General features: G+C 48.9%; 1 protein-coding gene across 2 annotated transcripts in view; it reads left to right on the top strand.

Moving 5' to 3' along the window:
- Positions 1-141: 141 nt before the first annotated feature.
- The window catches only part of IQSEC2 (IQ motif and Sec7 domain ArfGEF 2), a 77,211-nt gene continuing 53,118 nt past the window's right edge, over positions 142-24,234 (top strand). For both annotated transcript variants that reach the window (XM_040266020.1, XM_040266019.1), the window contains exons 1-2: positions 142-968; positions 22,859-22,888. In XM_040266020.1, the coding sequence (XP_040121954.1) occupies positions 262-968; positions 22,859-22,888 (737 nt within the window). In that variant the 5' untranslated portion in view covers positions 142-261. The remainder of the gene's footprint in view (positions 969-22,858; positions 22,889-24,234) is intronic.

Raw genomic sequence — 24,234 nt, 5'->3', positions numbered from 1 at the left:
CGCGGGCCGCGTCCTCGGGAGCCGTGGCGGCGGCGGCGGCGGCGGCGGCGGCGGCGGCGGTGGTAGCCTCAGCTCCTGCTCCCCGTGCCGCCGGCCCCAGCGCTGTCTCCCGGGCCCCCCCGGGCCCCCGGGCCCTCGAGCCCGGTGCGCGCCCTCGCGTCCCGCCGGCCCCCTCCCCCGGCTGGGCCCGGGGGAGGGTGGCGCCGTGAGCGAGCTGGGATCGGGCTTTCCTGCCCCTTCCCCTGCCCCTGGGCCGCCAGGATGGAGGCGGGGTCGGGTCCCCCGGGCGGCCCGGGATCCGAGAGCCCCAACCGGGCGGTGGAGTACCTGCTGGAGCTGAACAACATCATCGAGAGCCAGCAGCAGCTGCTGGAGACCCAGCGGCGGCGCATCGAAGAGCTGGAGGGCCAGCTGGACCAGCTCACCCAGGAGAACCGCGATCTGAGGGAGGAGAGCCAGCTGCACCGCGGGGAGCTGCACCGGGACCCCCACGGCGCGCGGGATAGCCCGAGCCGCGAGAGCCAATACCAGAACCTGCGCGAGACCCAGTTCCACCACCGCGAGCTGCGGGAGAGCCAGTTCCACCAGGCGGCCCGGGACGTGGGCTACCCGAACCGGGACGGCGCCTACCAGAACCGGGAGGCTGTGTATCGGGACAAGGAGCGGGACGCCTCCTACCCACTCCAGGACACTGCTGCTTACTCTGCCCGCGAGCGCGACGTGGCCCAGTGCCACCTGCACCACGAGAACCCAGCCCTGGGTCGCGAGCGTGGCGGGAGGGAGGCTGGGCCGGCGCACCCGGGCCGCGAGAAGGAATCCGGCTATTCGGCGGCGGTGGGCGTGGGGCCCCGGCCACCGCGGGAGCGGGGCCAGCTGAGCCGCGGCGCATCCAGGAGCTCCAGCCCCGGGGCCGGCGGCGGCCACAGCACCAGTACCAGCACCAGCCCCGCCACAACCCTCCAGAGAAAGTAAGGAACGCGTGTTTGTTTTCCCCGGTTCTTCCCCGCTAGTTCCCTCTTCAACTTGAACGGCTAGTAAAGTAAGAAGCCAGTGCCTGATTCCGTGTCCTCTCCTGTCCCAACCTGTCGGGAAAAGCCGGGCGCCCCCTCAGGCAGCCGATACCCCTTCTCTAGATTCCCCAGAGTGGGTTGGCCCGATGAGTGCAGGCATCTCTTCTTTCTCAAAACCGTGGCCAGTGAGAGCTTGGAGCAGCCGTCACCCCATCCACTTCTTCACCCCCTCCCTGTATCCTTGCCAGAAGATGGCTTTTCATTTCTTTATTTATTCTATTTGGATGTGCCGGTTGGGATATTTATTGTCTGTCACGATGTCAGCTCAGAGACGCAGGGGAACGAAAGCCCTCCCTCCCCCCCACCCCCGGCCGCGACTCCCCCCACCATTCGGGTCTCCTCTGCAGGTCCTGAGCGCAGGCCTGATCTTTTCTCCTCTGGCAGCCTCAGCTCCATCCTTTCCCAGAGAGGCAAGTGGGGACCAGAATGGCAGCTGGAGGCTGAGACGTCCCTCTGAGGGGGAACTGCAGCACATCCTGGCCGGGGGAGCAAAGATGGAGGCCCGGCCCTTGGCTAGTTCCTCAAAGACCACCCCCTCTCCACCCTCAAGAAAAACACCGCCCAATTAAAGAGCATACCAGCAAAAGAAGTCTACAGATCTTCCCTCTTGTTGGATCAGTGCCAGTGTCTGTGCTGGGGTCTGTGTGTCTGCTTATTTGGGACACCTTGGCATCATCTCTTGGGTTGGTGGGGCATGGGCTGGGTCCACTTCTCCATGCAGATACCATGGTGAGCTGGTTGGGATAAATGTCAAGCTGAGGGAGCCAAGGGTGTGCAGGCTCACAGGGCTGCCTTAAAGGCTCCCTGATTTCTCTTCTGCTGGACTGGAAAGAATATTGAACCGGGAGTTAGGAAACCCAGGTTCCCCTTCCAGCTCTGCTGCAGATTGGCTTTGTGACCTTGACTGAGTCCCTTCCTCTCTTAGGGCATCAGTTCCCCCATATCTTTATAAAAGGCAGGATCGGCCTTGAATTCTCTTGAATGGCCCCTCCAGCTTAGATTTGATGGTTCTGTGACTAATCCAGCCACCACTACAGACCAAGTCTGAAGTCCTCTAGCAAATGGACAGCTTTCCTCCTCCTCTCACGGCTCAGCTGGTCCTACCATGTGCCACAACCAGCGGAGTGTCTCTTGGAGGCTGGGCTGGGGGTGGGGAAGCCTTCTGCCTCAGGAAATCTGCCGGGAGACAGCTCTCTGCAACTCCCCCGTGGTGAGGCAGCAGGCTGGGGTGCTGGGTTGAGATGGCTGGGCCCCAGGAGCAGCAGCTGCAGCTCAAGGACTCGGCTGGGCTTCACTGCAGTGCACCCTCAGCTGAGGTTTGGTGTGGGCTGCCCCACAGGGAGATGGGCTCTTCTGCCTGGGGGAGGGGGTGGGGGGCTGCTTGGAGCCCATTCCAGGAGGACTGACTGTGTGGAGCTTGGGGGCCCACATTGGAGGGAGGGGCCAGGTCAACCAAGCAAGACCCTTTCAGGAGAGGACCATGGTAGGGTGAAGGCAAAGGGAGACTAAATGGGCATTGTGGTCCTTGAGCCTGGCTGCAGAAGACTTCCAGAGTGGTCAAGCCTGTGACAGAGGAAGCAGCCTTGTTATGTATGCTCCAGGTAGCAGAACAGGGAGCAATGGGAAAACTGGGGATAAATCAGGAAGAACTTTCCAACCTGGTCTGGTGAGGCAGTGGACTGCCTCAAGGGGATCGGGAAGGGCTAGAGAAAACATAATTCCTGAACTGGTGGAAAGCCCTATGAAATGACCAAGGCTTTCCCCAATTCTAGGATTCAGTTCCCCTCCCATTCTCCACCCTGCAGATGTGAGTTTGGAAGCCTGTTTGCTCTTGGGCTCTGAGCTTCTGCCATCTGGGCAGGCTTGCCTCTCGGTCCTTCCCTCTGTGCAGCCTCCAGGCTGTTCGTTGGATTTCACATTTTGTGAAACACATTTGTGTTTGTTGCTTCCCATTTCCTAATGGGTTAATAAGGGGATTTTAGATGGTACTTCAAATTTCTCCTAACCATAAATATTTGCACATCCATTATTACCTCTTTCGGTCCTCGCAACAGACCCTGTGCAGTGAGCACTAGCAACTCCATTTTGGAGATGGGGAAACTGAGGCTCCAAAAAATGAAGGGACCTTGCTCAAGGTTACACTGCCAGTTCTTAATAGAGCTAGGGCTATAACCCGAGTCCACCTGTCTCCAAGGCCTGTTATTTTTCCACTGGAGCTTTCTGGAGCCTCAGGACCTGACCAGGTCACAAACTGGAAGAGGCCAAGAGAGCCTGAGGTCTCTGGAGGATTCGAGCAGGGGAAGATGGCTCTGGAATGAGTGATGAGAGGGGGAGTTGATGGGGGAGGGCAGAAGGCCTTGTCTCCCTCCTTTCCACTCTCCCTCCCTCTCTCTCGGCCAGGTGTCAGAAGGGCCTGTTGATGCAGTAGCCATTGTTGTCGCCACAGCTGCTGCAAGCTACTCCCCTGCCAGGCCTCCTCTGGGTTTGTAAGGAGTGGGTGAGAGGCTGCTGCTGAAAGCCAGGGCAGGCAGGGTGGGAGTTGAGCAGCAGAGGCTGCAGCACTGGGGGAGGCTAGGTAGAGCTGGTACAAGCAGGGCGCTCCTGGTCCCCCGGCTCCCTCTGGTGGAGAAAGAGAGGAGAGAGGGGCCTGGGCCCAGCATGGAAGGGCCCCTCACCCAGGGGCATATTCAGTCCTCCCAGCTACCCTGTGCGTTTGTCACCACAACCCACGTTTTCCAGCCAAAGAAACCGAGGGCTCAGAGAAGTGAAGCAACACTCCAGGGGTCACAGAGCCATGAGACAGACTCCCAAGCCTGGGAACTTGCCCTCTACTGCAGTTGATAGCAGCTGTTTTGTCCACCCCCACCCATGTCATCCCCCCAGGATTCCCACACCCTCCCGCACTGTCTCTCCTGGACAGGTTCCCAGATGCCAGTCTGCCTTCTGCTGTGCTCTGGGTGTGGCCTTCCTAGTGCAGCATAGCGCATGATAAAGCCCGACCTCCTTCTGGCCTCTGGGCCTTTGTATGTGAAGTCTTTGCTTGCTTTTGTTTGTCTGTTTGTTTAGCAGCTGCTGATATCCACCATGCTCAGGTCTGTCCCCCTGGAATTGCCACCCTTTCCCCCCCCCGCTCGCCTCACTCGTCATGATTAGAGAAGATCTCTGTTTTTGTTGTCGATCATGGCCTGGGCCCCTTTGCCAACCTGGCGCCTAGAATGATTTACAGTTGTGCTGGGGGCCACTGCTGAGTCCTCCACGCTGAAGAGAGCTGCATTTCCCACTCTTTTTGCCTGGGCCCAGCTCTGGCTTTGCCATAGGCAGTGGTGGGCTGAAGCCTGTTTGGTGGTAACTCTCCATCCTCTGCCCCCCCACCCTGCCCACCCAGCAAGCTGGCTTGCACTAGGGGACAGCAGTCAGCAGGGCCAGCCTGGTGTTCCTGTCAGCCAGGGCAGTGCTGGTCTAGGCCCTGCTGTGGCGTCTCCTGTGTGCAGTGGACTGACAGTGTGCTCCCTGCAGGGGCTGTGGATGCCGGGGGGAGGGAGGGAGGGAGCCCAGGGAGGGGCCCTAGGGAAGTCTGTCCCCTTGGGGGTCTGGGGCCCTTTTCCCGGGGGGGGGGGTCCTCTCCCTCTTCTCAGGAGAGAATACCATTTCTCTCCCCACCACTGTGTTGGGAGCATTATAGTTGTGTGGGAGGCAATGATAATGTCGAATTGAATGAGAATTAGAGGAATCTTGCTTCTCTCTCTAGATCTGGGGCGAGAATGGGGCTGTTGTCATCCACAAACATTTCTTGGCTGTGTACAGAGAGCAGGAGGGGCCTCCAGGCTGAGCAAACACCACACTCTCTGTTCTTGAGATTCCCCCCACCCCCTCCCCTGGCCAAAGACACAGGGGACCATACCTGACCCATCATAGTGCCGGTGCTTAGGACAAAATGAGTAGCACAGGCAGTGAGGAGTGGAGGCCAGGACCTGGGGCAGGGGGAGCTTTGAAGAGAGTGAATATCACCTGGTGTTGGGTGGATAGGTAAGGGGAAGAAGACCAAATCCAGGCTTGCTCTCTGCTGTTCTTTCATCTGTCCCACCTCTGCCTCCCATGGCCTCTGAATTTTCTAGGAGCACAGAAGAGGCCTGGAGCATGGAGAAGGGGCCACACATATGCTGAGTGAGCCTCAATTCTGTGTGCCAGGCACCACCCTGTGTGGTTTTATGTAACAGTAGCCAACATTGTTTTAACCTCCATTTACTGTGTGCCAAGCACTGTTTGTTCCAAGTGCTTTCCGTATATTAATTCATTCAGTCACCACATGAATCCCTTGATGTATTATTGATAGATACTGTTATTAAGTCCACTTCACAGATGAGGAAATTGAGGCCCAGAAAGGTTGGATAACTTCCCCAAGGTCACTCAGTGCATAAACGGCAGAACTAAGAAGGAGCTAGGAGTCCAGGTGGCTGGACTCCAGAGTCCATCCACAGCATTCTCACCCACCATTCCGTGCTGCTTCTTATCTCATTTACAGAGTCTCTGCCAGGTGGGTGTTCGTGTTATCCTCATTTTTCAGACAGAGAAATGGGAGATCAGAGAGGTACGGTGACCTGCCCAAGGTTACACAACTGCATGGGGCCCAGAACTATCTGGCTACTGAGCCTTTGGTCTACCATTGCCTCTTGGAGGTGGGCGTGAAGATGGTTTAACATGCTCTGAGTGTAGCTCTGGGCTTCCACCTGCAGAGCTCCTGGGACCACTGCTTGTGTCAAGCTCCCTCTCCTGGTAGCCTCTTGGATTTTGACCACAGACTCCTAATCGATGCCCTCCTGCTCTTGCTCCCTTGAGCCCCTGATGAGGTACAGCCAGACCAAGCTTTCTGTGGGGCTCCAGCAGTTTCCTGCTGCTGGCCATTAGGAGGAGGCTTCAGACAGCTCTGCCTGCCATGCATGGGCCCTTTAGGATCTTACCTTTCGCCTCTCATCTTTTTATAGTCCCCCTCACACAGACTGAGTTACAGCCAGCCTGGCCTGTGTGCCCCACTGTCAGCGCACTCAGCCCCCTCAGAGCCTCTGAGTCTTATTATTATTATTTTGGCCGCACCCACAGCATGCAGGAGCTTAGTTCTCCAACCGGGGATAGAACCCGAGAGAGACTTCCCTGCATTGGAAGTGCAGAGTCTTAACCACTGGACCACCAGGGAAGTCCAAGCCCCTGGGTCTTTGCTCACGCTGTTCTCTTCTCCTGGGCTGTTCCATCCAGTGCCCAGGCTGCACTCCACTGCTGTCACCTCTCCCATGTTTGTTCCCTGATCTATCCCTGACCCTTGAAATGAGCACTTTGTCCCTGTTTATACATTTATTTGTTTATATCTTGTATCATCTCTACTAGCTTGAGGGCTCCTTCAGATTGAGATTTCATAGCTGTATATCACATGCATGTTGTGTCAGCCCCTCTGCTAGGTGCTGTGGGTGTAACTGAAGGAGCTAGAAGCTTGGAAATGCATGGTGGACCACATAGTAGCTGCTCAGTAAATGCTGAGCAGACAAATGAATGTCAGGTTAAGTCCTGGGACACTAACAGCCAGGGCTGCTAAGGTGTTCTTCCTTTCAGGACTCCTGTAGAGAGAGATGACTCAACTCCAGAGTTCTCTTGGCTTCTGTGTGGCTTTTTCCTCACATTCCCTGGAGCTGTTTGGCCTCTGCCCTCTGTGTTCTTCGCTCTTACCAATCTCCCAGTTCATAGGATGTCAGGGTAGCGGAGTCAGATGAGACTTTAGAGACATTTAAGCCAGTCTACTCACCATTACCTGTCCTTCCCATACCATGGTCTTCTCCCTCAATGCGAGACCGTCTGTCCTGAAAGGAGCAAAGAGGCCTGCATAGGACTGTGTACCATCTGCCTCATCCAGTGGGAAGTTACTTATTTAGCCATCAAATTTTTATTGGGCTCTGACCCTGGGCCGGGCACAGTGTCTTGGAGTCAGAATAAGACAGTCATTCTAGCTCATTCTCTGCTATGTTCCCTGGCAGAAGAATCAACACTGGTCACAGGGAAGAATGGTGAGTAAATGACTTATTTCCCTTTTGCAGTAAGCCATTTAGGGCAAGATCATTTGCTAGTTACCCTCACTTCCTTGTAGTATTGGGTCTCTCTCCAGGCATTCATGTTGAAAAGCACTCATGCAAGGATGCCTGTTTTATTGTTTGTTTTTTTGTTTTTAGATTTTTTTTTTTTTTTTGGCCACACAGTGTGGCATGTAGGATGTTAGATCCCCAACCAGGGGTTGAACCTGTGCCCCCCTGCATGGGGGAAACAGAGTCTTAGACACTGGACCATCAGGGAAGTCCCAGGATACCTATTCTTAAGCACTTAGGAGCTGAAGTTCCCTGGGACCTTTGAATTTAGAAAATGTGGTGTTGTGGAAATGAGGACTTCACGTGACTTAAGGAAAGTCACTTAACTTCCTGAGCCTTCTTTTTCTCAAGTAGTAAATGGGGATAAAACTTTATTTTCTGATGGGTGAGATTCCCATTGCCCCTGGCCTCCTACCCCACAAAAATGTATCAGAAAGTTTCCTGACTGTCTACCACACGCAAGGTCCTGATCAGGATGGAAAACTGAGGAATAAGGGTGGAAAATAATATGTGAGCCTGCCCTGCCCTCTAGAGGTGAAGTGTTGCAAACAAAACAACCCAGCCAAGATTGTCTCATCACATCCTTTTCAAAACGAAGATGACCACCCAGGACTACACGACAGATCAGGATGATTCTTCTAACATTTTAGAAGGAAATTTATCACAATTATCACCTGATATGTACCATTTCACTAATGTCAAATGTATTTGTAGCTGTGATATATATATATGTGTATGTATGTGTGTATGTATACATATATATATATGTATGTGTATGTATATATATATATATTTTTTTTAAGGGATAATAAGACTGCATATCTGGATGAGGCTTGTGATTTCCTGATGGATTCCAGATGCAGTTTAGTGTATTCACCTGAAGAAAACCTATATTTTCCTCTATAGAACCACTTTAAAATTATTGTCATTATATCTGTGCTAAAAAAAAAAAGTACATAATTTCTTCCTTCCCTCAAATTTCTTTATAAAACTGGGAGGCATCTCTCACAACTGTGATTGTTGTGAGAATTCAGTGAGATGACAGATATAGAAGTGTTCAGCGAAGAGTGTGTGTTTACTCAGCCATAGGTGTTTTTATTATTATTAATAATAACTTTGCGAAATTCTGTGCCATGGAAAGGCACGGGGAGAGGCCATGAGGGAGCTCACATTTCTGAGAGAGAGAGAGGGCCCTCTCCAGTGAATATTGTACACCAGGGATATGCCACAGCTTGTGCTGTTGCAGGCAATGGAATTCCATCATGGGTAGTATACTCTTCTTGGCTTCAGGGAGCTCACAGTCGGGTGGAAAAGACTAATGTGGGTCCTGTGTGCTATGCCAGAGGGGAACACAGGAGGCCATGGGTGCCCAAAGGAGGGACATCTACCCAGACTGATGGGGAGGGTTTCCTGATGGGTTTTCTGAGGCTTGGAGGATGAGCAGGGGTTACCTGGGTGAAGCAGGATGGCATCTTGGTCAGTGGGAATTGGGAGCCAAAGGGTGGTTAAGGCAGAGGGCCAGCAGGGTGTATGGAGGTGGGGAAGGGAGCACATTTATCAGGTCAGTACAACCTAGAGCACAAACTGGGAAGATCCAGAGAAGAGTCTGATGACTTGGCTGGCCCAGATCAGGAGGACACTTGAGTAGCAGCATGAGGAGCTTTATTCTGTTAGGAATTGGGAACCAACATGGAGTTCTAAGCTGAGGGAAGAGGTGTGTATTGCAGAGTATGGAGTGGCTGTTGAGAGCCATGTTTTGGAGAGATCTCTGCTAGATCTCTGCACTTTGAGAGGTAGACTAGAAGGCATCCAGTGATGAGGCCGTTGTGACAGGCTAGATGAGAGGTGACAAGACCTGAACTTGGGTGGTAGGAGTAGAGATAACCTACTGGGGGAGAAAGACAGTGACAGCACATTGATAAATGCTGTGACATAGCAGAGTTTAAGCCATTCATGACCAGCAGGGTTTTAATAATATCAGAATCACTCAGCTCAGGCTGTTCATTTTACAGATGAGAAGACTGAGGCTGACAGAGAGAGAAAGGACTTAATAGGAGGCCACTCCATGTGTGTGAGCAGAAGAGCTCTGATTAGAAATGCCACTCTGGTGTTAATGCCAGTGTTTAAAGCATCATTCCTTAAATGTGCTATTTTCTGCCTTGAAATCCCATGAAGGTGGTAGGGATCATTATCTTTGTCCCGCAGATGAGAAAGCTGGGCCTCTAGGAGGCCAGGTGATTTGTTTGGAGAGGAAGCGATAAAGATGATGCATTACCTGAATAAAGGATCTCTTGCTTCAGTGGGAGACCCTGTGCTCTGGTTCAGCCCCTCAGAAGTCAGATTGGTTAGATTTATAGCTGGGGTCTGTGGTTTCCTTTTCTAGAAGCACCAGGCCCAACCCTCTTTCTAACTTGGAAGTCCTCATTTAATGTGACTGAGGCAGCTCAGAGGCAGTTTCTGGCTTGGCAGCAAGGCCTGTAATCCCCCTTTTCTGTTTTCATGGAATAAGGTTGGCCTGTGTCACCACTATGTCCCCATTGCCTTGGGCAGGGTATCTCTAGCCTGGGGGCCTTGGTTTTGAGGACCCCCCCCCCCGTATGAAATGTAAAGAATGAGCTTTGGTTTTACAGAAAACATCAAAATTCTGTAAAACAATTATCCTTCAATTAAAAAATAAATAAAGTGGGGGAAAAAAAAGAATGAGCTTTGGAGACAGGCAGACCTAAGTTTGAATCTCGGCTCTGCCCAACCAACTGGGTTGGGGTCATTTCACCTTCTCTGACCTTTAGTTTCCTCATCTGGAAAATGAGATGACAATGCCCATCTCTCAGGATTGACCAAAATCATTTGAATGGTGTTCCCTGATACTTGTATGTGCTTAATAAATAGTCATTTCCAGGGGAAGAAAACCAATGACATAATTCTCGATTATGCCAAAATATATGCTCTTATAAACTTCATTTCATAATCATGATATTACCTAAGATTCTTCAGTTTTTGTAGGAGATAAGTCATCTAAATACCTGGAGAGCAAATCATTAAAATAGGACAACTTGAAGTTTAACAAAACAAAACCAAAACAAATCAAAAACAGTCATTTCCTTTTCCCTCATGAAATCTCCCATGGACAATGACTTGAAGAATTCAGTGCTTGGCAAAGGTTTGCTTCCCCTGAAAATGGCTGTATTTTCTCCTTCCTAATATGAGGCTGTCATGGCTCATTTTATATTGCTTTCTGCCTCAGCTACCAGTTAATTTGAAGTACAGCTCTAGCATCTTTGTTGATCTCTTTTTCTGAGTTCTTATTTTCTAGTTCAATTTTTCTTCTTTCCTTATCTGTATTATTAGAGTAAGCCACCTCAAATCCTTTGTGACTCAGGCAGGTATAAATAACTAAGGGGTGTAAACAGTTGAATGAGTGGAAGCCTGGCGAGGCTGGCCTAGTGATGGTGGGATTTAAAGGAGACCAGAGGGTGGGCAGGCTGGGGCAACTGCGAAGGCATCTGTAAAGGATGACTGTGATCCGTGAGGAGTCGAGGGGTTCGTTAGGAAATAATCAGTCTTGGACTCGCCTGTCTTGCTTCTGCTCTAGAAAGAAGCATAGACTTTGGAGAACAAGACCTCACATCACCTTGAGTCATCAACCTCCCCACTTTGTGTGGACTATGTGGGAGACTGGGGTCCAAAGAAAGAAGAGGGACTTGTTTTTTAAAAATTAAATCAAAGCAGTACATATACACAATTTTAAAATTAGATTTCTTTATTCACGGCTGTGCTGGGTCTTCCTTGCTTTGTAGGCTTTTCCCTAGGTGAGGCAAGTGGGGGCCTAGTTGTGGTATGCAGGTTTCTTTCGTGGTGGCTTCTCTTGTTGTGGAGCACAGGCTCTAGGCCCTCAGTAGTTGCCACACATGGGCCCCGTAGTTCTGGCCCACGGGCTTAGTTGCCTTACAGCATGTGGAATCTTCCCAGATCAGGGATCGAACTCGTGTCTCCTGTGTTGGTAGATGGATTCTTTACCGCTGAGCCATCAGAGAAGCCCCATATACATAATTTTTAAAGGGCAGATAGTACAGAAGGACATATATAGTAAAAAACCAATGTCTCCCGGTCCCCCACTTCCCAACCTCCTGAGTAGAAGTGTTAGTCACTCAGTCATGTCCAACTCTTTGTGACACCATGGACTACAGCCCTCCAGGCTCCTCCATCCATGGAATTCTCCAGGCAAGAATACTGGAGTGGGTTGCCATTCCCTTCTCCAGAGGATCTTCCCGACCCAGGGACTGAACCCAGGTCTCCTGCATTGCAGGCAGATTCTTTACTGTCGAGTCACCAAGGACCCATCCCCCAGAGGTGACCACTTCTACCATTCAGGTTTTCTGGTGGTAACTTCATATCTCTAAATAAACAAGCCTTGATGCTAATTTCTTCATTTATCAACTTCAAACATCATACGTCATCTACTGACTTCTTCCTTGGATGCCATCACTGACTCAACAGACATGAGTTTGAGCAAGCTCCGGGAGTTGGTGATGGACAGGGAAGTCTGGTGTGCTGCAATCCATGGGGTCGCAAAGAGTCGGATGTGACTGAACTACTATGACAAGTGAGAATTGAGCTTATTTACAACACATGACTTTTTCTCCCCCTCCCAAACTTTAATAGTTATATTACTATTTTGGTTCTCTATTAGTTACCTCTGTAACTTTGTTAGGTACAATTTAGACTAATTTCTTGTTCCATCATTTTGCCACAGTATCTCTTGACCACTCCGTTTATAAGATAGAGCTATTAGTGCCCCATTCTTCCCTCCATCTCTCCTCTATCTTTCCACCTCCCACTTTCTGTATTCTGTACTTTCACATCCAGCAAGATTGATTACATTTGCATTCTGTTCTATAACAGTAATTATGTCTTCAGTGCTTTTCTGGACAAATGAACTCTAAAAGTTGACCACCAATATGCTGTTTATGTGATTATGACTATGTCATATTATTCATTGCAGGGTCAAATAGTGTGCTATAATTACACCTCACTTCTCATGGGTCCACTGCTCCACCTTCTTTCTGTACTCCTAGGAAAATTTTCCTAGCATCAAGATCAAATGAATTTTCCTTTCTTATGCTCTATGAATTGCTCGAAGTCATGCCACATTTTACTTTGTTTCATATCTGGACTGGGATTTTCCACCTTATAAATCTATTTATTTATGTGCTTACTTAAACTTACTGTTGTGTGGGGTTCCTTGAAACCACACGATAATCATAGCACAACTTCTGTGGACATTTTACTTGCAGATTTTTTAGGAGGGTTTTTTTTTTTTTAAACTTCTTACTGAAATATAATATGTATACAGAAAAGTGCTCATATCACAAATGAGTAGCTTGGTCAGTTTTTTACAAGCCAAGCCAATGTAACCAACACTCAGCTCAAGGTCTGTTTTTCATTCATGCTGCCCAGTACTTGAGCCCTTTCAACTTGCTGCACCTTGTCTTTTCTTACATAATTTATTTGGTAGTTTTCTCCCCTTTGTTTTCTCCATTTTCTCTTTCTGGAGTGTCTGTTAGTTGGATGTTGAACTTCCTGGATTGATCTTCTAGGCTGCTTACCTTTTCTTTCATAGTTTCTCTTTTATAGTTTGCGAACGAGTTGATACAAAGCTAAGTGAGATGTCTGTATATCCAACTGGCTTGTTCACTCGCCGACTTTATTTTAGATGAGCCACCAGGATCTGACAGTTGTAATGGGTGACCCCCAAATGCCAGAATGAAAAGCACTTTATTCTGGGAGCAACGACATGCCACTAGGTGCCCTAAGTAATAGCACGGAGTCTAATTCCTTTAACCAGGAGTTCTCTGATATTTTGCCTAGGGATGAATGCCAGGCAGCTTGTGTTTTGGATCTGGGAGTTGGGAGGAGGGCATGGGGGAGGATTTCATGTACTTACCTTCAGTTTATGCCCCCGTTTTCAGCCCCCAATCACGCCTACTCTCCTTCATACCTACCGTCTTCAAGTTTGGATTTTCTCTGGGCCTCTGCTGGCCTCATTGGCTCCCTCTCCAGCTGCAACCCCCTGAGTGGTGTTGCTGGCTCTCCTTCAACTGTAAACACTCTTTTCTTTGTTTTTTGCTCCCAGAAATTTATTGAAATCCCTCACCTATTGATATCACCTTCTTCCATCCTCTTCACTGTTACGATTTCATTCCTTATTTTATTCCTTCTCATTCTTTTTAGCAGGGTCCTGACAGTAGAAAGAGATAAAGATTTATGCTTTTGAGGTCCAAACTAAGGCTAATGCGACTTTTAAAAATGGTTGTTTTGCTTTCTCAATCCAGATTGAGATGGAAAATAATTAGTCAACCCCCAAAATACCCAACTCTGTGGGCCTCATTTTGGCATGTGTTGCCTCTGGCTCTAGACCTGTCATGAGCATTCCGATGGCAGTCTCCCGAGCTCCTTTTCCTCAACCTCTGCCATCTAGACCTTGCAGTCAAGAAAGCCTTCACCGAGGGGCTGGAGACGTGGGTTCTGACCCCCACCCTGCCACTGCCTCCCTCTGAACCCCCAGGCCCGTCCCTCCACCTCTCAGGATGCCCTCACTGTGACTTGAGAGGGTCTGCGTCTGCTGTGAGCTGTGCTTTGGCAGGATTGGGCGGGTGCTTGGAGAACAGCCTGGCCTCCTTTGCTTAGGCAGTGGAAGCAGGTGGGCCAGCGATAGGCCCCAAATGCACAGGAGGGGGCTTTGAGGCTGAGCTGAGGCTTCTGCAATAGCAGGCTGCTCTCGCTGCTCTCCCTTCCACCCACTTTCTCTCCCATCATGGCTGAACCTCCATCCTTCTGCCTCCAGCAGAGGGAAGGAAGAAGGGAGGGCTGGAGAGTCAGTTTCATTTTCATTCTCTCTCTCTCTTTTTGTCATAGTGCTAAGCTGCTTTGGGCTGTGGTACCTGTGCCTAACTCCACCTTCCCTTTTGGGTGCCCCCTTCCATCCTTGAAGTAGTGTCCCTTTCAGAAGCACCCCCTGAATGCTTATGGTATGGAGGGGGTATCAGAGCCAGGTGAGGGAGAGAGGCCAAGCTGGGGGAAATGAAGTGCTACCTAGCTCTGGCATGACAGAAGGAAGCCACAGCTGTAGCAATGAAAAGCACTGGTTTTGGAATCAGACAAACATAGACTTGAATCCCGACTCCACTACTTATTATTTGTGTGACTCTAGGTAAATCACATTACTGCTCTGAGCCCCAGTTTTCACACCTATACAATCAGAAGAATAATAATGAACTTGCACAGCTGTTATGAAGATAACACAAGTCCTGGACCATTATAGGTGCTTAATAATCACTTTATCCTTTTTGGATTATTAGAAGGCAGAAACGCTAGAGACCAAATAAAGCCTGCTTCAGTGATTGAAAGGAGAGGGAGGCTAGAAAGCAGCATTTGCCCTTGTCACTCCTTTGGCCAAGCCCCAGGGGCTCCCCTGCAATTACACAATAAAGTTCACACTCTTGTTCAGTGCTGTTTTGGTTGTAGTCTCTGCCTGTCTTTTTTCCTTTAAAATAAAAAATATAAAGTGATACTTGCCTCTCTATTTTCTGAAGAAGAAATTTGGAAAGGGATGGGCAGATATTTCCTTTGAAGTACAATCTGTATCATCATCATCATTGTCCTTCCAGGACTTTGCAGTGGGTAGTGGTAACAAATGACTGGAGGAAGAGTAATCATCAACAGAAAGATACCTGGCAACTGAAACCACCGTGGCTTTCATTTTGTTTCCCCACCACGTGGATCCATTCAGTGTCATGTGGATCTGTTGCTAAAAATGTCGTCCAACAAGGTTTCTGATTTGTCCTGAGGTTCATCTAATTGTTATTCTCTTTAATTAATCTTATACGATTTTCTTGCAGATCACTATTACCTCCTCCATATGACTTCTATCCTTGCCTATTTGTCTTTTCTAGGTCTGATTCCTGGCTCAGATTGCCCCTTAGAAAGGAGTCTTCCCTCCACCTGAACTATCTTTCAAAACGTTTTAACTTTGGCCTTCCACATCATCACGATTTAGATGACAGTCGAACTTGGAAGGCATCTTTGCCCCTCCGCTAGTGCTTTTCTACTTGCTGGCTGTCACAAGTTGGTTTTCACACCACTTGTGGTCTGTTAAAGCTCTCACGTGCTCCTTTGGGTCAGGCCACAGTCACACTCATCTTTGTAGCCACTCTGTTCCCTTCCTCACCCTGCATTCACACTGTTCAGAACTGTCTAGGCTACCCTTGGCAAAGTGGACTGACTGCTTTGTGGTTCCATGCCTGTATTCTGGCTGTTCTCTTGGCTGAGAATACCTTATACCCCTGTCTACATGGCGGATATCTACTCGACTGTTGAGGAACATCTTCACTCTCTCACTGTTTCAAGCACTTGGAAACAGTGAACAAAACAGATTTCTGCCCTGTGGAGCTCACGTTCTAGTGTGTGAATGTAGGGGGTGGAGACAGAAAAGAAACAGACAAGAAGATATAAAACATGTCAAATAGTGGTAAGTGCTTTGGAGAAAAATAAAGCTGGTCAGGAGGATGGGGGTGCAGGAGGCTCAGTCAGCCCTACTGTAGTCAATCTTTGCATGCCCATTATTAAGCAGCCTTTTCTCATTTGAGCATTTTCTGATGTTATTATGTATTCATTATAACCACAATCCTTCCAACAACTTCATCAGTACTGTTATTATCTTTATCATATTGGTAAACAAACTGTGTCTTAGACATGTAAATCATATGGTTAGGAGGGGCAGAGCTAGGATTCAAACCTCGACCTGTCTGACCACAAAACCTGTACTCATAACCTCTAAGCCATTGTGCCCCCAGTAAGCCTTGCAACAACTCTCTGAGATTGGAATTAGTATACCTATTTTATAGTTGAGGAAGCTGAGGTTCAGAGAGGGGAATGGATTCACCCATGGTTGTACAGCAAATAAATAGATTTGAACCCAGATCTGTCTAAGACTCAAAGCTAGGCCCTTCTACCGACGTTGAGGCCTAGGGACCTATGGACTTGCCTGCTTCTATGTTCATGTGGCCCATACAAGGTACCAGTCGAGGCCATTGGCCCTTTCCCCTTCTCTCACCACTCGTAGCTCATATGGAGCCTCGAGATGTATGTGGGTATCCCAGCCCACATCCAAGCCCTGACTATTTTCCTTTCCCACTGGCCACCCTAGCAGATGGACCTGGATAATAAGACCACACAGTTCCTGCAAGTCAGCTCAAGAAATATAGACAGGGAGTTCTGGGTTCTGCATACCTGGGTGAAGTCTAGAAGGGAAAAGGCCAGAGATCCTAATGGGCGTATTCCCTTGCCCTACAGACCATTTACCTCACAGGAAGGGGCCTCTGAAGTGTAATATCCAGTGTAGGAGCGTCTGTTTCCCAGTACAGCTTATGATATTGCAATTTGTAATAAGCTGAACTCCATGATCCTCCTTTGGCTTCCTGAACTAGGTCCTGCTTTGCAGTGGGGGCAGGGACCGGGCCTTCCATGTCTCTGGTCAGTGAAGGCCAGAGCCTTCCTGGGTCCTCTTCACAATATTTTATTCATGAGTATCTCAGGATTCTTACCTTCATTTCTTAGGAAATTAAAAAAAATTATACATTTAATACATTCTTCCATTTGAAAATTTAGAAAAGTAGAGGAGAAAAACATTATCCATAATTACAACACACAGAGGCAGCTACTCTGGACATTTGATGTATTTCCTTTATTCTCTGAATTCTTTTCATATGGTTAAAATACTACAGCAGGTGTAATTTTTTCTTGCTTTGTTCATTTGAACATTTCCCCATGTAATTGCATATTCTTTAGAAGCATCATTTTTAATGGCAACTGATATACCATAATGTACTTAACCATCCTCTCAATGTAGGGCATAGACACTGGGCCTGTTTTTTTCACTGGTTTAAATCATACTGCAGTAGGCATCTTTGCACATAACAGCTTTTGGGGAACTTAGAGCTTTTAGGGAACTGGTCTTGTATAGGAACAATTGCATTCAGCTTATTTCCCTTTCTAGATGGTCCCTCTGGCTAGGTCTGATTCATACTTATAGTCATTTATTTATTCATTCATTCCATCCCCACATATTTACTGTGTACCCCTGTGGATCAGACCCTGGGAACTGGGGCACAGGCATGACTAAGACACGGCCCAGACTGCCAGGAGATCCCAGTATGCAGGGAGAGCCAGGCTTGGAAATGGACACTTTCAAAACAGTTTGATCAGGGCTGTGATAGAGGCAAGAAAAGGATCCTGTGGGAGAACAGAGGAGGGGTTCCTCATCCAGGAGGGGATATTAAGATAAGCTTCCTGGAGAAGGTCTTGCCTAAATGAGTCACGGAGAATGAATAAGAGTTGGCTGGAATAAGAAGGGGAGCTTCCTGTTAAGTACAACAAGTTGAATAAACTTATTTATCTCTGCTGCTTTCACAAATTCCACTGAAATATGAGTAAAGGAATAAAAAAGGTAGAAACATGAGGTCTGGGATGCTAACCAGAAGTAAACTATTCCATGCAATGAGCCCCAGAAATGCTTGGAGATCAGAGGTTCCATGAAGCATGGAAAGTAGGATGAGGCATAGAACCAAAAACAGGGAGAATATTGAAAGACTGTGATCAGACCATGTTGGCTCCTCCCCAACCCCATTCAGTCAGGGACACCCCCTGCCTCCACTGGCTCCAATCTCTGCAGATGGAGGGTGATTCTTTGGCAAAATTGAAGTTATGAGCCTCTGGGGGTGAAACAGGGCTGCAAGAAAAGTGACCTGCACCCCCAAAACAGTGGAACCCCAAACTCTTTCCACTTACCTACTTCAGGACACCAAAGTCAGGAGCACACAAGAGAAAAGGATTCTTCTCTGGGGAAACTGAAAGACCCCAGACAAAGGCCTCTTAAAGATGATATTTGGGAGTCTTCCATCCAAAGAATAGGCTCTTAGTCCATTAACTCTCTAGTGAAGCCCATCACCTGGCCAGCTCCACCTACACACAGAGATTGTTAGTGTCATGGGAACTGATCACCAGGGCTCACCAGCTGAGGACCCTTAAAATAGGTTTATTTCATTTTATGTAAATCAAACCTTAATGTAACTGACATTTTAAAAAAAGGCTTAGGTAGCCAGAGTAGTACAGAGCTATTTGAGGAAGACCATCAACCTGCAAGAATGACCCAAAAAGTAAACAAATCAAAAAAACTTGGAGCAGAGGTAATGAAGGGAGGAGAAGATACCTGGGAAATTTAAGATAACAAGAGCCAACTCAAAATTTTAGCTGAAGGATTAGAAAATAAAAGTTGAGGAAGTATCCTAGGAAGCAGAAAAACAGGATGAAGAGATGGACAACAGAAAAGATGAAAGCATGGAAGGGTCAGCTGAAGAACTCCAACATCCAACAATAAGAGTTCTGGAAATAGAGTATGGAGGGAACAGCAGGAAGGAAAGGATCAAAGAACACGTCTCAGAACCAAAGGAGTGAAAATCCCACCGAGTAACCAGCAAAATAAATGATAAAAAGACCCCCACCAAGGTACACCACTGCACAATTTTGGAATAGCAGAATAAAGAGAAGATTCTGAAAGTTTCCAAGGGACTCTAAGCATCCCTTGGACAGCAAGATCAAACCAGTCAATTCTAAAGGAAATCAACCCTGAATATTAATTGGAAGGACTGATGCTGAAGCTCCAATACTTTGGCCACCTGATGCAAAGAGCCAACTCATTGGAATAGACCCTGATGCTGGGAAAGATTGAGGGCAAAAGGAGAAAGGGGCAGCAGAGGATGAGATGGTTGGATGATGTCACCAACTCAATGGACATGAGTTTGAGCTAACTCCAGGAGATAGTGAAGGACAGGGAAGCCTGGCATGCTGCAGCCCATGGGGTCACAAAGATTCTGACACAACTAAGCAACTGAACAGCAATAGCAACTAAAAGCTTCCAGAGAAAAAACATATGTACTAAGGATCAGGAAAAAGAATGGTATTGGACTTCTCAATAGCAGCACTGGAAGCTGGGAGACAATGGAGCAACATTCTCAAAATTCTGAAGGACCATAATTTCCAACCTAGAAGCCTGTACAGAGTTGAATTATCAATCAAGGGTGAGAGCATAATAAAGACATTTTCAGACAGGAGATCTAAAGATTTTATGTCCTAGGTCTCCTTTCTCAGGAAGCACTGGAGAATGTGCTCCAGCAAAATGAAAGCATAAACTCAGAAAAAAAGGCCAAGAAATTGAGGAAGCAAAATATTAACACAGAACAGAACTGAAGGGAATCCCAAAGTGATGGAGGAGATCTTAGTGCAACTTTGTGCAGGCCTGGAGAGCAACCAGTCTGGATTGCAGTAAGGACGATGTCTCAAAGGGAAAAAAAAAAGTCTGATGGATTACGGGATGTGTCAGATTGCATTGAGAGGAGAAATGCACTTCTCACAGAGTTTGGGGAGAATTGATCATACAGCTGAAAAAAACTGGGCTTCCCAGGTGGCCCCAGTGGTAAAGAACACGCCTGCCAATGTAGGAGACATAAGAGACTCAGGTTCGATCCCTGGGTTGGGAAGATCCCCTGGAGGAGGGCATGGCAACCCACTGCAGTATTCTTGCCTGGAGAATCCAATGGACAGAGGAGCCTGGCGGTCAACGGTCCATGGAGTCGCAAAGAGTCGGACATGACTGAAGCAACTTAGCACACATGCATGATTTGTGCTTGAGAGATGTTCCTTTGGCAGCCAGTGAGAGAACGTTGTTGTCCATTGAAGAGACTTGCAGTTAGACAAGTTGATGTTTGGGAGATGAGGTCTCTGGTTGTGCCAGGCCAGGTTCTTAGCTTTTAGAGATGCTTCTCTGGACCAGGGCACACCCCTTTCTCCTCAGGATGCTTCCGGGAAGAGCCCTATACACAGTTGCTCTTCAAGTCTCCTTTAAAAATATGTACCTTCTCTTTGTGTCCCATCTCCTTTCTGTTGGACAGCTGATCTTGTAGACATGTTGCCCAAATGCTGTTAAGAAACCATCTCTCTTTTTCAGGTACCTGCATATCTCGTTTCGGATGCATTTCTCATAGCTCTCAGAGGACAGCCTTGTTTATGTAATTGTGGGTTGTTGGGAGAGAGGAACCTTATTTCCTCCCCAGGTACTTTTTATAGATGACTTGGAGGAGCAAGATAAGAGGCAGGGGATCCAAGAGGCGAGAGCAGAAACCCCAGTATGGCATTTCAAAGGCTTATATTCTTTTCAGTTATTCTGCCCTGCTGTCCCTATACATCCCCCAAAGGTTCAAGACTGTCAATATTTTGCCATTTATTCTCCCATCTGCCAGATTGCCCCTTGTACCTAGAAGCAGCAATGTCAAAATCCTTGTTCTCATTACATGTCTGAGTTTTAGGTTCAGTAGGGATTCCCTGGTGGCTCAGACAGTAGAGAGTCTGCCTGTAATGTGGGAGACCTGGGTTTGATCCCTGGGTCTGGAAGATCCCCTGGAGAAGGAAATGGCAACCCACTCCAGTATTCTTGCCTGGAAAATCCCATGGATGGAGGAGCCTGGCAGACTGCAGTCCATGGGGTCTCAAAGAATCAGACACGACTGAGAGACTTCACTTTCTTAGGTTCAAAAAGTATGGTCGCTATACTCATAGACTTCAGTCAGTTACTGTTTATTGAGCATCACTCTTGAGGATGGGAGTTAGTATAGCCAAGCCTTTTGAGAACTCTGGGGTCCAGGCCAGGCCCCGCTACTTGTGTGCTATGGGGCAACTCATTTCAACTTCCGTGAGTCTCAGTTTCATCATCTTAAAAGTGGATGAGTAATTCCCACTTTGCAGGATCAAAGGAGATCGTGTGTCAAAAGAGCCCACCACCTTGCCTGGTACATAGTAGGTGCTCAGTGATTGTTCACGTGTCAGTGCAGGTTACTATATATGTGGCTTATGCCTTAAAGTAGATCGAGGCAGGGGGCCAGTCTGTGAGCAACTTGAGGGCTTGTGTTCCTGACTCGGGGACTGTTATATAGTAGACTGAACATATGTGTGCTGGAGATTTGGGGGTGGAGTGGTGAGGAGAACAGCCTGCCCAGAGTAGAGGGTTCGTGTTAGGGAGAGACACTGAGGGGCTTAGCCTCCATTCTGTCAACAGCTGGGGAGTCATTGAATTAGGCCCATCCAATCTGGTACCTGCAAATGATTGAGCCAGGCCTCAGAAGCAATCTTGTTGTGGCAGGGTGAGATGGAAGTTTCAATAAATGTGAAAAGGTGCTCCGTGGCCCTAATCCTCTGTCCCTTTAGGGGGCCGCAGAGGCTAAAGATTGGACCTACTGTTGTCTACTGTGCCAGGCTGAACCTCACAGCCACCCCACCCTCCTGCCCCGCTCCCTTCCCCTGTCATGTCATTTTACAAGTGAGAAAGCTGAGGCGGGACATCGGACAGTGCCTTCCCCGGGATTATATGGCTAGTAAGTAGCAGAGCTGGAAGCACTGGCCTCACCCACTGTCTGTGCTCCTGCAACCAGATGCTTGCCTGCCCTACCTGGCCGGTGGGTGCTCCATTCACTCTTGCAGCAGATACTCACGCTGAGCTCCATCTCCCTTCTCCGCGTGTCCCTCTCACTTTACACCCAGCATAGATGACTCTCCCCTGACTCAGGTCCTCACTCGGGTTGCTTCTCGCTTTCAGTTCTCTCACCTGAGGACAGAGCCTGTGATGTGTTCATCTCTGTCTCCTCCGAAGTGGGGGTGGGGGTGGGGAGGGAGGAGAGAAAAGGAGGAAGAGGACAGAGAGGGGACAAGGAAGTCGCTTCACAGCACACACACACACACACACACACACACACACACACACACACACTTTTAGGGAGGAGTAGCCGGGGGTGTGTGGTTCTGATTTCACTCATTCTCTCAGTCCCCTCAGAGCTGTGTCCCCAATGCTATTCTCTTCTCTTGTCCTTCCTTTGCCTCTGAGGGGGCCTCACAATGAAGAAGGCAGACCAGTGTAGTAGAAAGGAGCCCAGCAGCTGACTCACTCACCCTCTCAGCCTCATTTTCTTCATCCGGAAAATAAGCAGGTTGGACCAGGCAATTGGCAAAGCCTTTTCTGTGTTGTTAATAATACCTGGCATTTGTCTGCTGGGTTCCAAAGGGCTTAATCATCCTACCAGCCCTTCGGGGATTGGCCTCGTGTTACAAGTGGGGAGACTGAGGCTCAGATTCTAAGCAAGGGGGTGATTTGCCCAGGTCACAGGGCTGGTAAGTGGCAGAGCCAGTATCTGAGGCTCCATCTCTCTGGATTTAAACCTCAGACTCTGCCCCTGCCCGCAGCCACTCCAAGGAAGGCTCCTCACCATGACCCAGTAGGCTAGAACATTGTTGGTCCCTGGCACTTCCTTGACCTCAGCTCCAACCACTCTTCCCCTCACTCACTCCAGCCTTGCCACACTTTCCTCCTCCTTATCCCAACAGCTGGCCAGCCCCTCCTCCATCTCATGGCCTCTGCACTGGCTATTCTCTCTGCATGAAATGCCCCACCCCTCATTTTCATGATGCGTAAAAGGTGTCAAGGCCACTGTGTAGAGCAGAGAGAGGAAAGGAGTAGAGCATATACTGACTGTTGTTGGTTTTTTTTCTGTGTTTCTCTTTCAGATCTGATGGTGAGAATTCCAGAACAGTCAGGTCAGTACCTCCTTTCTTTAGCAGTAGTTGGGAGATGGGGCAAGAACTGGGGTGGGGGCGGGGACTGGGGTGGGGGCCTCTGGTTTGTCATTTCGGGATTCATGGGAAGGGCGGGGGCCAACTCCAGGGGTTTTGTCCCATTAGTATTAGGGGTGGGGATGGAATGGAGTGGGAGGGCCAGGGTGAATGTGGCAAGCATGGGGAGGGGGTTGAAAACTCTTCCTTAGTCTTTCTGACCCTCACTGACTTGGGGGCTTGGCTGAACACTGGAGCGGCCCATGTGGGAAAGCTGGACCAGGAACCTTCTCCCTCTCTCCTCCCAGGAGAAGGGGACACAAGGGAAATGGAGCTTCCCTTGTCTGGCGTTTGTGCTGCACCCTGGCCTGCACTAGCCCTGAGTAGTGGGGTTTGGATGGACTTTTTGATGTGACACAATCTAGACATTAGAAATACACCTTATGGTAACCAGTGGATTTTTTTTTTTTTTTGCATGCTTGGTGAAAAAGGCGTACAAGCATCACTGAGTTTTCAGGGTGTGATCAATCTGCCATTTGAGGAGGTGGGGGCCAAACTGGGATAGAGAGAAGAACTATTAGTACATTTCCCAGGCCTTAACCCATCAGAACCTTCATGAAAACACAAGTGTCAAGGATAGGGACTGTGTGGGAATGATAGGGGACTCAGGATATGGCCCAGTTAGGCAGCATCCAGGCCAGGGGTGGGCCTCTGAAAGGAGATGGGTCCCAGCAGCAGAGGCATGAGATGGGTCATTCAGTTCCAGTCAGGGCTGCGACTAACATACACGGCACCTATGTGAAGAGTAGAATCCGCTGAGTGGATCAGTTGGAGGAATGTTCCCTTTCCACTGGGCTCCTGCAGCCCCTAACCAGGGTTCCTGGCTCAGTGAGCAGAGCACAGGTTGAATTTCAGCCCCAACTCATGCCCTCTTGGTTGTAAAGCCTTGTGCAAGGCACAGCTTGTCCAACCATATGCAGCAGCCCAGGTCCTGGCATCCAGGCAGTGGATATGGGAGAGGCAGAGGATCCCAGCATTCAAACGGAGGTGCATTAATGAGACACGCTGTGTCCTAGCATCCCAGGCAGGGGGTATGGGATGAGCACACTGGTGCCCTGTGCCAAGGTACGGGCTGTGGGATGGGAGCACACTTGGGCCAACAGGAAAGTGGGAAGCGTGATGGATGCAGTCAGGCCCAGTGTCTAGGCAAGGGGTATATGATGAGACACAATTAGTCCTGGCCTGCAGCCAAAGAATATGGCCTTAGTACAACCTGTCCTAGCATTTAGGGAGGCACTGGTCTAGCAAAGAACACTGATTCCAGTGCCCCA

This window comes from Oryx dammah, unplaced genomic scaffold (assembly GCF_014754425.2).
Source record: "Oryx dammah isolate SB20612 unplaced genomic scaffold, SCBI_Odam_1.1 HiC_scaffold_23, whole genome shotgun sequence".
NCBI lineage: Eukaryota > Metazoa > Chordata > Mammalia > Artiodactyla > Bovidae > Oryx > Oryx dammah.
Note: the sequence above shows the minus strand (reverse complement) of the source record. Positions and strands in the feature narration are given on the sequence as shown.